Consider the following 13,065-nt stretch of genomic DNA (forward strand, 5'->3'; position numbering starts at 1 on the left):
AGCTCGACCCATTGGTACTTATGACCGGCCCAACATTCTTGGTCATAGACTAGGAATCCGAGCACCGGCTGTAGCAGCCAACAACTTTGAGGTCAAGTCAGGACTCCTCAACGTGATCGAGAACAACAAATATCATGGCTTGGCTTTAGAGGACCCATTCGATCACTTGGACAGGTTCGACAGCTACTGTGGGTTGTCAAAAACCAATGGTGTGTCCGAGGATGCCTTAAAGCTGAAGTTATTCCCTTTCTCTTTGGGGGATAAGGCACGTCAGTGGGAGAAGTCTCTACCCAGCGACTCTATCACTACTTGGGATGAGTGCAAGAGAGCATTCTTGGAGAAATTCTTCTCATCCTCAAGAACTGCTAAGCTGAGAAATGAGATCTCCAGTTTCCAACAGAAGAACTTGGAAGGCTTCAGTGAAGCCTGGGAGAGATTCAAGGGCTACCAAGCTCAATGCCCACACCATGGTTTCTCTAAGGAGAGCTTGCTGAGCACATTCTACCGTGGTGCTCTTCCTAAGTACAAGGCCATACTGGATACAGCTAGCAATGGGTTCTTCTTGGGGAGAACTGATGAAGATGCAGAGGAGCTGGTTGACAACATGGTTAAGAGTGATGCAGTCTACAGTGGAGACCATGATAGAAGTAGTCGAACAGATGATAAGCAGACGAGGAAGGAGTTGAAAGCTCTACAGGATAAGATAGACATCCTCCTTGCTGATAAAGCCACACAAGAGCAGCTGCACTTTGTTGGTAACCCAAGCCAAGAGACACCACCTGTTGTCCATGAGGTTGAGGGTTTGGAAGGTCAGGAAGAGCTGTGTTTCATCAACAACAATGGTAGCTGGTACAAAAAAGAGCCCAACTTTCAGTACAACAACTACCAACAGAAATCCTATCCCAGCAACCAACAGAGTGGTTATCCACCTCGAAACAACCAGCAAGGCAGCTATCAACCTCAGCAAAACCCCTCATCTGGTTCCTCTGCTCCTCAAGAGAGCAGCACTGACACCCTCCTGAAACAAATCTTGGAGTCTCGGACTAGAAGTGAGAAGCATGTTGGTTATGAGTTGAAGAACCTTCATTCCAAGATTGATGGGAGCTACAATGAGCTCAACAACAAGTTCTCACATCTTGCTTCTACAGTCAAGAATTTAGAGAATCAGTTTGCTTCCATGAACACTCACCAGACTCGCCAGCAAGGATCTCTACCTGGAAAATCTGACCAAAACCCCAAGGAGGCCAAAGCTATCACCCTTAGGAGTGGTAAGCAGTTACCTCCTACAACCCTCACCAGGGATGCTGAGAAACTAGGTGAGGAAGTGGCCATCAACTTAGATGATGAAGTGGTGATTGTTGATGAGAAAATCAATGATGAAATCTTGGAGAAGATTGTGGAAGCCAAAGGTAAAGGAAAGGTGGGAGAAGAGAAGAAAACAGTGAAAGATGGTGAAGTTCTTGCTCCAGCAAGTGAGAATTCTTTTGTTCCTCCTCCCTATGAACCCAAACTACCATTCCCTGGTAGATTCAAGAGGCAGCTGCTAGAGAAGTACAAGGCTTTGTTTGACAAGCAAATGAGTGAAGCTCAGGTTGCAATGCCCATCATCGATGCTTTCATGTTGATTCCTCAATACAACAAGTTCCTGAAAGATGTTGTAGCTGCAAAGAAAAAGGAAATGGAAAGCATGATGATTCTTACCCATGAGTGCAGTGCCATCATCCAAAGGCTTGACGTTCCGGAGAAGTTAGAGGATCCAGGATGCTTCACACTACCTTGTGCTCTTGGACCTATGGTATTTGAAAAATGTCTCTGCGATTTGGGAGCTAGTGTCAGCGTGATGCCTTTGTCTGTCGCAAAGAAGCTTGGATTCACTCAGTACAAAAAGTGTAAACTCTCTCTGGTTTTAGCTGATCGTTCAGTGAAGTACCATGTGGGCATCTTAGAGGACCTACCTGTGAAGATTGGAAGGTATGAGATACCTACAGATTTTGTGGTGCTTGAGATGGGTGAGGAGGCTCAAGACCCATTGATTCTTGGAAGGCCATTCTTAGCTACAGCAGGAGCAATTGTTAAGGTGAAAGCGGGCACGATTGATCTCCATTTGGGTAAAGGGCATGTTCTCCACTTTGACATCAAGGAGAAAATGAAGAAACCAACTGTGTTCGGGCAAGCCTTCTACATTGAAGAGATGGGCACTCTTGCTGATGAGCACCTTGAAGAGTTACCACCTGAGGACGACGAGGAGGGAGCATCTCCCTCTACTCATTCCCCATAGAAGGTAACCCACTACTTTCCCTTGTATATACCATTTCTTTTTTTGCATATTAGTTTTCTCTTTTTGGGTATCTCTCTCTCCTTGACAACACAGAGACTGTGTCATTTAAGTTTGGGGGAGGTACCAAGTATTTGATCACGTTTGCTTTGATGATTTTGAGTCTCATGCATTGCATTATACATATATATATTTGCATAAAAAAAAAATTCATTTAGTTTGCATCATTGGCATTTCTAGGAGAGTCTAGAGCATATAGGTTGCATTTACTTGCATTGAGAGTAATGATTTGAAATGCCTTGTAAAGAACATTACTTTGCACCTGAATAGCTTATGCACCTCTCAAAAACACTTGTATGCTTCGAGCCTTGAAGACTCTTCCTGAAACTTGTTGATTGCTGAAACTCAGTATTTGAAGCCAACTACAACCTTATTTGAACTGAACGAACTTAATGCTTCTTGCTCATGGTCCCTTGCGTACTGAGTCATGGCTATACACACTTGAGTTGTCACATCCTTTATGCCAATCTTATTTTGACAAACTCTAGTGGTAGACCACTCCCAAAACCTTTCCCTTCTTTTAAGCTTTCATTGTTTGATGAGTGAGGCCTTCTTCGGAAAGTCTTACATGTGCATAATGTTGAGAGTATCGGGAACGACAATGCTTGATCTTCATTTTTGCTAGATTGGGCACTCTATTGTCTAGCTATAGGTGGGGGTGAGAGTTGTGATTATGATTTGGGAGCAATGAAAAAGGAAAAGAAATGACTCTTTGTGTTTAAGTGAATTGTCTTACTGGGATAAGTAGAAAAACCTCTAGCTCAAGTTATGAAAAGTCTTGGCTCCCATTTAAAAAAAAAAAAAAAAAAAACATAAAATATGAAAATAAAAGAAAAAGGGGGCTAGCAAAGTTGTTAGGAGCTAAGTAATGTTTTGAGGTTGTGAAAAATCCCTTGTAGATTTCAAGGAGAAGGAGTTAATATTCTTAGGATCTTTTGGTGAGAGATGTGAGTTGGGTTTGACATTTGAGAATGATTGTGTAATTGTATGTTTGGGAAAAGGGTAGAACAATGGAGATTGAGCATTGTATGCATGAGTTGATCCCTTTCTTAGATATATTATGTGCAATGTCAAGGCTATTTGTTTCGAGAGTAAACCACCTTAAAGATTTTATGTTTTGAACCTCTTGAATCACTTGAATAAAAGCCTTCTCTCACCCAACCAAATGACTTGGACCAACTGACCATTTGCAAGAATTCACCTGATGTTTTGTGCTTAATGAATGTGAGAGTTGGCTGATTTGAATGTGTGGATGCTTGATGATGAGTGTAAGGGCAAAAAGAGTTGAGATAGGCCTAGAGAAGCTAGAGTGTAATAAGAGAGTGTGCTCATGCTGGATTGGATGTTGAATCGAGTACTAGTTGTGTTTCTTTTGGCTATGAGCTCCCACCTTCAAACCTCTCTCCATATGAGTTCTAGAAAGTTCACTTGTGCACAAGTAAAAGAACAAGTTTGGGGGAGTTGATATCTTGCATATTTCCATTATCTTATCCATTCATCCATGTGCATTTAGATCATATAGACTAGGATTTAGTCATGTTTAGGTTACATTTTGCATACATGAGTCTCTATCAGGTGTTGGAGTGCCACATGGAGTTCTTGGGGCTATTTGGATGCATTTAGAGCTCAAAGGAGGTGAAATATGTGATCATTGGACGAGCAGAGCAGGGGAGCGAGGTTCCGCAGCGACGTCATGAGGTCGCTCCAAAGCACCTCTCAGAGCGACCTAGCTGGAGCGACCCCGTGAAGTCGCTCGCCATACTCACCCCGTGAAGCGACTTGCCCAGAGCGACGCGCCGAGGTCGCTCGCATCTCACACCCCTCTCGGAGCGACCTCCTAAAGCGACGCCATGAAGTCGCTCGCGTTCTCGTCACTCCGAACAGTCTTAGATGACCCTGGAGCGACCTATCAAGGTCGCTCCCGATCCAGAGCGACCCGTTGGAGCGACACACCAAAGTCGCTCGGGACCTCTCGCCCGGAGACACCAAAAATCGGCCCTGAAGCGACCTTCCGGAGCGACACCTGCAAGTCGCTGTTGGACCCGAATATGACCCTCAGGTGAGGTACCGATAAGCGTGAGCTAGCATGTGGGTTGCGATAAGCCCATCATAACAAAGGGAGCTGAAAGCCGAGCTGACGACTGGACCTGGGAGACATCATAGCAGAGGTCACGACAGAAAGTGAGCTAACACCTTAAGAGACTCGGTCAAGAGGAGCCTAAAGCGAGTTCCGTAATTGAAGCCGAATATCTCGGAGAACAGTTGAAGAGCTGCCAACGAAACCTAGACTATATAAAGACGGAGAAGATAAAAGACAAGCCATCTCTTTTCCATATATCAACTTTTGTACTAGATTAAAAGCATTACGTATTCTTTAGTAATCATCTCAAGATACATTCCTTTGTATTCATCATCTTTCAACTCATCAATAAAATCATATTCATTCTTCAAGTTTATTTACGGGATTCAGCCCACGATTCTCATTCATCTCTCTTGACCTAACCTAAATCTAAGAAGTGAAGCCTTGTCTCTCACAGTCGCTCCGCGTTATTTTGCTGCCGAAAATCATGACTTCTCAAGGACCTTTTTGCAATTTATTTTGGACGTTTTACATTTCTAAAATCTATGTTTTAAACATCTTTTGTAGCCACCAGGCAGACTATCTTTGATCATTGGAGAAATACACAAAAACTCTCTTGAGAAGTTCATCTCTTGGATTTTGATTGTTATGTTCTTGTGTTATTGTTGATTTCTTATCTATTTCTCTACATGATTAATCTGAAATCCAATATGGGTTTAAGAGGAATCATGGAGATTAGTGAGTAATCACCTTTTGAATTCATGAGTTAGGGAGATTAAGGGTGATTAGGTTAGTTCTATGATGTTTTAGTGTAGATCATTCTTGTTCCTTGCTAGTAGAGTATTTCTAATGCATCTTCTGAGTTGGCCACTCAAAAGTTGATCAATAGGCATTTCCCACCCGAAAGGTGTTTGATGAAATGCCTGAGACAACTCTCCTAGGCTTTTAGTATACTTTGCCAAAGACATTTGTTGTTAAAGATGCTAAGATAGCTAATAGACTTGTTAGTAATGATTGCTTTCATATTATTCAACCAAAGACATTTGATGTTTGAGATATGTTAGCAAATGAGCATTAATCTAGACATAGAGCTTGCTTAGAATTGTGTCTAGGCTTAAGGTTAATAGTTTGATTGATCATTTGCCATCCTTAGTTCGATACTTGATCACCCAAGGTCTAATCCCTATTCCCATGAGTTCTCTTTTCCCTTAGTCAAGAAAATATCATTCTGTTATTGTTTTCTAGTTTTAGTCATAGCTTAAAACCCATCTAAATCATTGGTTGCGCTTAGATTAAGTGAGTACTTGCATTCTCAGTGCTTTGATATCCCTCAGAACTGGTTCGACAATCACTATACTACAACATTTGTCTTAGGAGCCTTGAAAACTCCTAACATCAAAACTCCTTGGAAAAACAGAGCCGCTTACTGATTTAGAAGTGGCGCTTAAGGAGAAACTCATTAAAGATATCTTACCAATGTAATCTTTTAGAAGTGGCTTGCTTGTTTGTTTGTAGTTTGCTTGTTTGCTTAAGTTGTTTGTAATATAAGTAATTTTGTGTTCTACTGTCAACGATGCTCATGTAATACATGTGTTCTAATACGTTCTGTGATGCTTTTCAGGGGATCAAGTGACACACAGCCACAAATGGAACCAAGAAAGCGGATTGTTTGTGGCCTCTCAGCAAGAGGAATCATACCGCCACTCTCAGAAGAAGATAGAGATGATGATGTTGGGCCTCTCCCACAAGAAGATCCAGTCGAAGTGGTGGATATATCAGATGAAGAAGAAGAAGATATTGTGGAGTTATCACGCGAAGAATACATGAGTAATATGGGATACTTCATTAGGGTGGAGGAATCAGAAGATGACATTGAACCTGGGATTAGAAGGATGCTTGAAAGGATGCAGGAGGAAGAGATGAAGCTGAGAGAGGAGAAGTTCAAGGTGTTGAAGTCGGGAATCAAGCAAGAGAAAGGACAATCCTCTAAGGGTGATGGTAACAAGAGGAAGGGAAGAAAGTGAGTGTCTCGTGACGGATCAGTCTGTTGAGTGTCTTGTAGTGTCGGACAAGGTCAGTCTGTTGGTGTGTCTTGTAGTGTTAACGCTTTGTGTCACGGATCATGTACTCTTGTGTGTTTGTACTCTTGCATCTTTGTACTCTTGCATCATGTGACTTCTCTTGCATCATGTGACTTCTATAATTGTACTTTTGTTTTATGTGTTTTGTTATCTTGCATCATGTGACTTGCTATCTCTATATATCTCTCTACGTAAACCAAACAAACTCATCATCTCATCTTTAATCACAAAGCAACGAGAGTTACGAAAGCAACAACTCTCTATATCACTCTCATCAACTCATCTTTCTCTCTCGATAGCATTCATCTCACTATATCACTCTCTAACCCAACTCTTTGAAATCTCTTCTATCTCCAAACCAAAGCAACATCGTTTAAACTCTTCTTTTCTCTATTTTCTCAAACTCAATTTTATTTATACTAAATTCTTCTTCTTTCTATTTTCTCTCTTTTATCACTAGTTTATAAACCTCTTTAATCACAAAAAATGGCTTCTTCTTCTGAAAAAAATTTACATGAAGATTTTGATGATACATTTGATGAAGCCTTTGATCAACATTTTAATCAAACCTTTCAAGAGTTTACCATTCAAAGTGATCAAGAAGAACGAAGAAAAAAAATAAAAAAACGAGCTTATATCGAAAGACACCGTGAAGAAGGGCATTTTCGTTTATGGAATGATTATTTCAGTGATACTCCAACGTATCCTGAAAATTTCTTCCGACGACGTTTTAGAATGAACAAGCTACTGTTCATGCACATTGTTGATCGAATCTCCAACGAAGTGCAATACTTCCGGGAAAAGAAAGATGGTCTTGGAAGGAATAGTCTCTCTCCTATTCAAAAGTGTACCACAGTCATTCGTGTCTTAGCGTATGGTTCTGCAGCTGATATGGTCGACGAATACCTCCGGCTGGGTGAAACAACAGCTCGGTTATGCGTGGAACAGTTTGTGGAAGGTATAATATATTTGTTCGGGGATGAGTACTTAAGAAGTCCAACACCGGCTGATCTTCAACGTCTACTTGATGTGGGAGAGCGTCGTGGGTTTCCCGGGATGATAGGAAGCATCGATTGTATGCACTGGGGGTGGAAGAATTGTCCTACCGCTTGGAAAGGGCAATATTCTCGTGGTTCGGGTAAACCAACAATCATTTTAGAGGCGGTCGCTTCATACGATCTCTGGATATGACATGCATTTTTTTGACCTCCAGGTACATTAAATGATATCAATGTTATTGACCGTTCTCCCGTTTTTGATGACATAATAAACGGTAAAGCCCCGAATGTCACTTACTATGTCAATGGAAGAGAGTTCCATATGGCTTACTATCTCACCGATGGTATATATCCGAAATGGGCAACTTTTATCCAATCTATTTCTATGCCACAAGGGCCGAAGGCAGTTATATTTGCTCAACGGCAAGAAGCCATCCGAAAAGATGTCGAGCGTGCTTTTGGAGTCTTGCAAGCGCGCTTTGCGATTATTAAAAATCCGGCGCTGTTTTGGGATAAAGTCAAAATTTGGAAGATTATGAGAGCATGTATCATACTCCATAATATGATAGTTGAAGATGAACGAGACGGATACAGTCTAGTTGATGTTTCAGAGTTCCAACACAGAGAAGACCACGGGAATTCACATGTTGATTACACGTATTCTACAGATATCCCTTCAAACATCACAAATATGATGGACGCTCGTTCAAGAATTCGAAATAGGCAAATGCATCAACAACTAAAAGATGATTTGGTCGAACATATATGGCGTAGATTTGGACATGGTGACGACAACAACTGATCTCGGATGCTTTTTTCGAATAATTATCGTTATTTTAATAATCTTTGTTTTCATGTTTTTATTTACAAATCCATGTTTAAAATGTAATATTTTTAATGTTTTATTTAATAAAAAAATTTAAAATACAAAAATATTAATTTATTTTTTAAGAACCCAAAATAAGAGTCTTGCAATGGATACATAAAAGTGTCAAAGTTCTTATCTTAATCTCTTAAACACCTTTACTCCTTAAATATTAAAAGTCCTCTTATGGAGTTTTAGGATAAAGGTGCTCTTAGGGTGAGGTTCTTTTCTTAGATTTTCTTCGTGAAAAGCTAAGAACTGTCTCTTAAATAAGGGACATGTTTATTGCCGGTCTTTTAGGTTGGGTTCTTAGCGTAATATAAGATACGGTCTCTTAGCTTTTAACTAAAAAACTAAGAGACGTCTCTTAGTTTTTTAGTTAAAAGCTAAGAGACCGTATCTTATATTACGCTAAGAACCTCAACCTAACAATCTAAGAGACCTGCAATAAACATGTTCTAAGAGTCGACTCTTAGGCGAAAAGTGTAAAAAAAAAAAATTGTGTCAAATCACGAGTTAAAAACTTCAAATTAAGAACCCGAGTTAATCGCGATGTTGGATAGCAAAAATATGCGCTAGTTCAAATGGTAACGTCAGGCTGTTTGATGCAAGAGATATTTTATTAGATTATTGTTTATTTTGTAGTTGAATGAAGTCCCTCTAGCGAAGTATAAATACAATTATTCCACAAAATCTTCAACCCTCTTCTCTCATTTAACTTAACCTCACTTCAACAGTCAACACGTTCTTGCGCCCGAGTTTGTTCGAAGTTTAGCTTCATCTCTCACGATTCATCTGTTCCACTGATTCTCTCTCTCTCTCTCAAATAGCAGACAAGAACGATTTAGACCCAAATCCTCCCGCCGGTACGTATGTCCAAACACCTCTGCTGCTTTTCTTTTTTTCTCTCCACCAGTAATCTTGATTCTGTTACTACTCCTTGTGAAGCGGAAGATGGAACGATTCGCTTCCCAGTAAAGAAGAGATCACTGCCTGAAAGATCACTTACTGGGTTTGATAGAGCACACGAGCCCGAGTTCAAGAAACAGAAACTCGAACAGCTCCAGAGAAAAGCTTATCACTCTGCCCTCCTTGCTTCCAAATCAGAATCCTCGGGAACATCACACGTAACGCTTTCCTCACTCTTCGTATTCTTCTTCTATTATTCCATTCTGTTCGTGAGATTGTTAGTGTGCTCGTGTTGTTCTTCTTCAGAAGTCTCATATCATACAAAAGCTGATGAACGAGTGGAACATCGATCAAGAAACTCACATCTCTGTTGCGCATAAGATTGATCACTCTGTAAGAACTTTAATCCGAGTCAGGGGAAGTTGATAACTCTGAGTCTCTGCCCTCTTTAACTTTCCTTCTCTGTTTACTTTTTTTATCAGGAAAAGAATGCATCTTGGATGATTCCAAACTCTCTTCCTAATCCAGAGTCTCTTGTTGGAAAACGTGTCCATGCAAGATCCCCCGATGATGATTCACCAACGAACAAGAAGATCAAACTCCATAAACAGGCTTACGACCTTGTTCTCTACGCCTTCAACGCAGAATCTCCAGCACTATCACACGTAAATATTTCTTTTCTTTCAATGATTCTTAGGTTTGTGTGTGCGCTCATGTCTTGTCTTCTTCCTTCAGTCAAGGACTTTGATCATGCAACACCTCCTGGACGAATGCAACAACAAAGCTCATATCAATAAGATGTCACCATTCTCTCTCTCTCTCTTTCACGTTTTTTTTGGGTCAAATCCTCTGTTTCTTACACCATTGATAAACATTCTCTCTCTTTTTTGTCTTTGTTTTGTTTCAGAGTGGAGCCAAGATCCAGACTCTTACCCGAAGGCTTACATTTTCGTCCAACAGATCTTGAGATGGCAATCTTTTTAAAACAAAAAGCTCTAGGACAGCCAATAGAAGCCTGCATCATACCTGAAGAACGTCACGACATCTTCTCAATACCACCTCGTGATTTGCCTGGTCAGTTTAATTTACATTCTTTTTTTGTGTGTGGGTTTGGTTTCGTTTTCTTGAATCTAATTGAAGACACTCTCTCTGTTGTCTTTTGCTATTATCTTTCAGGCTATCCAGAAGAAACACATTGGTATTACTATTGCTGGAAATCTACGGGACAACAAGACCCTCGAAGTCTCTGGACACGGTTCCGTGAAGATACTGCTGTGTTCGATGAAGAGGAGAACTGTGTCGCTATCAAACGTAGGTTTACTCTCGTTGAGCGGGAAGAAGAATGTAATGACGTTTTCTTGCCTGACGAAGAAGAACCTCCAGTGGAAGAATGGTTCATAAAAGAGATTAGTCTACCACCAAGTGTTGCAGATAGTGAGTTTGTTTTGTGCCATGTCGTTCTCAAGAAGAGGGAGAAGAAGAAAGAAGAAGAAGAATACTACGACGAAGAAGAAGAAGAAGAAGAAGAGGATTAAATCGTTACAATGTAAAACATACAAAACTGCTTTTATGATTTTGCATTTTACTTAGTTTTACTGCTCTTCTCATGAGAATCTTAGCGCTCCATTTAGGTCAGGAGATGAAAAACTTGAAAACCAAACTGTACCTGTTGAGAAACTGTTTTAAGATATGTTGTGTTGGCACAGAAAAAAAAAAAGATAAGATGTGTGTTTAGGTTCATATACATAGAACAAACCTAGCTTTCTCCCTGAGAGTAATTAATTTTGAAGATTGATACTGTAGTGTAGCTCTTGTTGCTGGATAACATAAGTCTCTCAGTCTCTGCTTGTGTTGTGACCTCATCAAATGGTGTCTTTTAGAGTTGTGTTAATACGTTTGTTAAGTAAAGCAACTTTGTGTGTTTGTTTATCTATGGATTTTATATCACATGTTAGCATGTTACTGAATAATATTTATGTTTTGGCTGGCGCCAACCAAACTTCGATATGTTTCTTTTATTATTATTGTATCATTCTTCAGTTGCTTTTGGATTATATAACTTCTATCACAGATTTTTTTTTTTTTTTTTTTTACACAAACTTATTCTAACGTTTGTTTTACTTACACATTTCGTAAGCTGATGTACGAGAACCTGAGAAGTATGACTCGCTAGCAAAGCTTGACTATCTTCTGGAATCTCTCGATCTCATTATTAAAATATTAGGTTTTGTCTCAGTACTTTAGACGAAAGTGATAGTTAGATAACCACATTGCGTTAGTTCAATTGGTACCATCAGGTTGCTTGACGCGAAAGATACTAGTATAATACTCTATCTTTCTTGGCCATTACGAATATGCTTTCCTAGAAATAGTAGATTCCTATATTTTTTCCCGATATAAAAGTATTTTTCTGACTTTAATGTTTAGTTATGTATGTTCACAAAAAAATATATTGCAGTTTAGAAAAAAATATTTTAGGTTTACAGAACTACAACCAAAGTTTTAAAAGTGCAGAAATATCTCAACTTCGGATTTATGAAAAGTGTTTTAGAAGCAAAGTTCTTAAATCATTAGGTTTACTTTCATAAACATATAGTTTGAGGTGATGCAAGGTTTAACAAACCATACAAGGCATCTCTAACTTCATTCTATTTTTTACACTAAAATAGAATATAGAATAAAAGTGTTCAAAAAAAAAAAGTGTTCCAATAATATTTTATTTTTCACTTTATAATAAATAATAAAAATGGGTTTACTCTGTATATATAGCAAATTGTTTGTTTTTGGTTCATGACTCTATTTTGCATTTTATTTTATAGTGAAAATAAAGTGAACCATTGGAGATGATGTTAGAATAAAAAAAATAAAAATAAAATTGGACCATTCGGTCTATAACAAAATTGAAGTTGGATTTTTAGGACCCAATCAAAATTAGATTAGTGAGGTATAGAGTAAGCAGGGAATAATGGCATAAGCCACATCACACATGGTGTAGTTGAATTAGCAGTACATATAGCATTAGACACATCACACATGGATGGTGTCGAAGTGATGATAAACTCTTAGATCTTAAAATTTTAATGTCACCGACGAAGAGGAAGCTTTTAAAAAGACCCACAAGATTTCTGCCTTAGAGGGAAAGTGACAAAAGTCTTTGACCTCAACATTTTGTTGCCTTTGTCAGTCTCTTCCGTGATTGAAGTTGCACAACTACTTGTCTTCTCAACAAGTTACCTCTCTCTTTTTCATATTTGTTTACACTTTTCTTCTTGTCAAACATTCAAATAGTGATCTAAACCAGTGCCGATGTTATAATCTAAAGCGAAGTTCAGATATTTCAGTGTATTATGAGTTGTACGTATATGACCAAAGAAACATTTAGAGAGTTGACTTGTATAATTTGCCGTGTTTAAAAAGAGCATTATGATTGTATGACATTTTTTTTACAACAAACTACGCATTAAACAAGTTTACCAAACAATTCTCCAGGCCTGGGCGTTCGGGTACCCGTTGGCGTTCGGATCGGGTTTTTCGGATTTCGGTTCTCTTTTATTACACCTCCTAGGTCTCATTCTAGTAAATTTGCAAGTACGAGTCGGGTTCGGATATAACACATCGGGTTCAGATCGGTTTTGTATCACATCATAGAACCCATAAAGTAATCATATATCATTCGGATTCAGGTTATATCAGATCGGTTTGGATATACCCGAAATAAAATCTAAAATTTAAAAGTAAAACATAAGAAATATATATTTATTTATATATAATTAAGTATTTAAGGTAGTTATTTAAAT

General features: G+C 39.1%; 1 protein-coding gene and 1 non-coding gene across 3 annotated transcripts; one reads left to right on the forward strand and one right to left on the reverse strand.

The window, feature by feature from the left end:
• Positions 1-367: 367 nt before the first annotated feature.
• LOC125592059 lies at positions 368-474 on the reverse strand. Its single transcript, XR_007327909.1, has one exon. It is a non-coding gene; the product is annotated as a small nucleolar RNA R71 (small nucleolar RNA).
• Positions 475-9,064: 8,590 nt separating this feature from the next.
• LOC106363510 lies at positions 9,065-11,050 on the forward strand. 2 transcript variants are annotated; one of them, XM_022708877.2, is made up of 7 exons: positions 9,065-9,225; positions 9,308-9,486; positions 9,575-9,661; positions 9,751-9,933; positions 10,004-10,068; positions 10,176-10,342; positions 10,445-11,050. In XM_022708877.2, the coding sequence occupies exons 3-7, from the start codon at positions 9,599-9,601 to the stop codon at positions 10,801-10,803; spliced, it is 837 nt and encodes a 278-aa protein (XP_022564598.2). In that variant the 5' UTR covers positions 9,065-9,225; positions 9,308-9,486; positions 9,575-9,598; the 3' UTR covers positions 10,804-11,050. The 2 variants fall into 2 exon arrangements, with proteins under 2 accessions (XP_022564598.2, XP_022564599.2); XM_022708878.2 differs by having other exon boundaries at positions 9,071-9,486.
• Positions 11,051-13,065: the final 2,015 nt, after the last annotated feature.

Source organism: Brassica napus, chromosome C8 (assembly GCF_020379485.1).
Source record: "Brassica napus cultivar Da-Ae chromosome C8, Da-Ae, whole genome shotgun sequence".
Lineage (NCBI taxonomy): Eukaryota > Viridiplantae > Streptophyta > Magnoliopsida > Brassicales > Brassicaceae > Brassica > Brassica napus.

Coding starts and splice junctions, on each gene's coding strand:
- LOC106363510 (XM_022708878.2), top strand. CDS start 9,232: ATGTCCAAACACCTCTGCTGCTTTTCTTTTTTTCTCTCCACCAGTAAT. Junction 9,487..9,574: donor AATCCTCGGGAACATCACAC/GTAACGCTTTCC, acceptor GTTCTTCTTCAG/AAGTCTCATATCATACAAAA. Junction 9,934..10,003: donor AATCTCCAGCACTATCACAC/GTAAATATTTCT, acceptor TTCTTCCTTCAG/TCAAGGACTTTGATCATGCA.